At 58.3% G+C, this 3,095-nt stretch overlaps 1 protein-coding gene across 1 annotated transcript; it reads right to left on the reverse strand.

The window, feature by feature from the left end:
• Nucleotides 1-1,115: 1,115 nt before the first annotated feature.
• Nucleotides 1,116-2,581, reverse strand: LOC147984675 (uncharacterized). Its single transcript, XM_087541209.1, has 3 exons — nucleotides 2,195-2,581; nucleotides 1,660-2,011; nucleotides 1,116-1,138 (listed from the first exon to the last, which is right to left on the reverse strand). Exons 1-3 carry the CDS (start codon nucleotides 2,579-2,581, stop codon nucleotides 1,116-1,118), a joined length of 762 nt encoding a protein of 253 aa, XP_087397335.1.
• Between the last annotated feature and the right edge of the window lie 514 nt (nucleotides 2,582-3,095).

Here is a 3,095-nt window from a genome sequence, read left to right on the forward strand (position 1 = left end):
ACTCATTATTACGTGAGAGTGTCACGAGCGGATACCTTCACAGGAACAGGGCCTTGCTTCATGGGTAGAACCTCTGAGGTGCTGGATGTTCCAGGTGTTCTAGATGGGGATCCCGTCCGGCATCTCCAGGCGCGCAGCGCGAGGACCGGAGACGCGGGCAACCCTAAACGAGCCCTCCCACATGGGTGAGAGCTTATGCAGCCCTTCCCTGGAGAGCACCCACCGTAGGACGAGATCTCCCACCTCGAGCGTCCTGGAGCGGACGCTGGGGCAGTGATACCACTGCAGCGCCTGCTGGTACCTTGCCGCTCGGAGCGAGGCTTGATGGCGGCGTTCCTCTCCCAGCACGAGGTCCATCTCCCGCTCGGTGTCTTGGCACTCCTCGTCAAATGCCAAGACCTGTGTAGAGCGATGCTTGACCTCGTGTGGGAGAACCGCTTCAGCTCCATAGACGATGAAGAACGAAGTTTCGCCGGTCGGCTTGGTCGCGCAGTGGTGCAGATGGACCACAACACGGACTGGAGCTCATCGAGCCAGCCCCTGCCACAGGCCTCGAGCTTCTTCTTGAAGGTTCTTGTCTTGAGCCCCTCAGGACCTCTGTGTTGGCGCGCTCAACCTCGCTGTTGCTCCTCGGGTGTGCTACTGAGGCATAACATATATGCGTTCCAAGGTTAGCACAATATGTTTTGAAGAGATTGCTAGTGAACTGCGAGCCGTTATCAGTGATGATGCGGTTAGGGACTCCGAAGCGGCTAACGAGGCCCTTGATGAACTTGACTGCCGAGCCGGCTGGTATTGTGCGGACCGCTTTCACCTCCGCCCATTTGGTAAACTTGTCGATGGCAACGTAGAGGTAGCGGTAGCCCCGACCGCTCAGGGGAACGGACCCAAGATGTCCAGCCCCCAGACGGCGAACAACCATGAGAGTGGGATGGTCTGGAGGCCCTGGGCGGGCTGGTGGATTTGCTTGGCATGGAACTGGCAGGCTTCACATGATCTCACCAACTCGGCTGCGTCGGTGAGCGCCGTGGGCCAGTAGAATCTGCTGCGGAATGCCTTGCCCACAAGGGTGTGTGATGATGAATGATGCCCGTAGTCCCCGCAGTATATGTTGGCTAACAGCTTGTGCCCCTGTTCCCTGGAGATGCATCACAAGGAAACATCATTTGGTCATTTTCGGTAAAGCTCACCGTCCCGAATGCAGTAGGCTGTGGCCTGCCGAGCTACGCATTCGGCATCTTCTTCCTTCTCCGGTGGGGTCCCCTGAAGTGGGTATGCCTTCAATGGTTTGGTCCAGCACCCCTCCTAAGGCTCGAGCGCAAGGAGCAGGCGCACTCCTGAGGTCGGGCCGTAGGCCAGGGCTCCCGAGTTTGGTGCTGGCGGGAGCTCCTCCTAAGGCAATGTTGGCTCTGCAACAGGAGGGGTTGTTGAGGGCTTGAAGAGTCGTTCTTCGAAGACACCGGGCTCCTGATGCTGGTTCCTGGATGCCCTCTTGGAGATATCCTCGGCTTCCTTGTTCGTGACGCGGGGCACGTGCTGCAGCTCCAGGCCCAGAAAATTGCTTCTCCATCTTGCATACCTCTGCCAGGTATGCCTCCATGTGTTCATCCTTCGACTCGTACACTTTGTTGGAGAAGTTGACGAGGAGCTGAGAGTCACCCTTGATGGTGAGGCGCTTCATGCCCAAAGCGGCTGTGGCCTTGAGGCCGGCGATCAAGCCTTCGTACTCCGCAATGTTGGTGGAGACCTTTTCACCGTGTTGGAAGCAAAGTTGCACGGCGTAGTATAGCTTGTCTTGAGTAAGCGAAATGAGCACGGCTCCAGCCCCCGCACCCTGCCGTGTGAAGGCACCGTCAAAGTACATGACCCAGCCGTCTGGTGCTTTGTCCCCTGGTGAGAGCGTACGGTCCTTGCCTGCCTCCGGTCCTGGGGCATCAGTCCATTCTACCACGAAGTCCGTGAGCGCAGCCCCCTTGATGACCCTGGTGGTGCTGAACTCCAGTTGAAATGCCTGCAGTTCGATGTTCCATTCAAAGACCCTACCTGTAGCATTGGGGCTCCGGAGTACCATCTCTAGTGGGTAGGCCGAAATGACCTTGATGGGATGTCCTTGGAAGTAGTGGCGCGAGGCGACGAGGCGCACGAGCAAGAGCTTCTACGGCATGGGGTAGCGTGCTCGCGCATACCGCAGTACCATGCTGACGAAGTACACCGGCTGCTTCATGAGGGCAGGATCATCGGTGCAGGCCAAGACCTCCTGTGGCTGAGATGCCTCCTGAGGTTGGCGGACCTCGGGAGCTCGGTCACCTGTTGGCGCAGCCAAGGCCTCGGGAGTGTCGCCCTGAGGCTGCGCTACGTTGACCGAGTGCGCGTAGTCGTGTGGCAGGTCCTTAGACTGGTGCTCCTTCCTAACGGCCACCAGGGCCGCGCAAGCTGATTGAGGTGTGGCGGCCAGGTATAGCACCAGGGGCTCGAGTGGGTGCGGCGCCACCATCACCGGCGGGCTGGTGAGGTATCTCTTGAGATCTTGGAATGCGGCATCGGCCTCCGGAGTCCACTTGAACGGCCCCTTCTTCTTCATCAACTTAAAGAATGGGAGGGCGGCTCCCCCAGCTTGGAGATGAAGCGTCCTAGCACAGTCACGTAGCCCGCCAGCTTCTGCATTTCCTTGAGGGTTTGCGGCGGGCTCATCCTTTCTATCGCCTTGACCTTATCCGGGTTTGCCTCGATCCCCTTGTGTGATACCAGAAAGCCCAACAACTTGCCGGAGGGGATGCCGAACATGCATTTCTCTGGGTTCAGGTGCAAGTCCACCTTGCGCATGCTGGCGAATGTCTCTTCCAAGTCCTGAATGAGGGTCCTTGCCTCCTGAGATTTCACCACTATGTCGTCGACGTAAGCCTCAACGTTTCTCCTGAGCTGCTTGCCCAGGGCGATGTGCATGAGCCATTGGAAGGTCTCCCTGGCGTTACGCAGCCCAAAGGGCATGCAGGTGTAGCAGTACACCCCGCACGGGGTCAGGAGGGCCTTCTTCTCGCAATCTTACACTGCCGTCTTGATTTCATGATACCCTGAGAATGCGTCCAGGAAGCACA

The sequence above is a fragment of the Triticum urartu genome, chromosome 2A (genome assembly GCF_056163025.1).
Source record: "Triticum urartu cultivar PI428250 chromosome 2A, HENAU_Tu73, whole genome shotgun sequence".
Classification (NCBI taxonomy): Eukaryota; Viridiplantae; Streptophyta; class Magnoliopsida; order Poales; family Poaceae; genus Triticum; species Triticum urartu.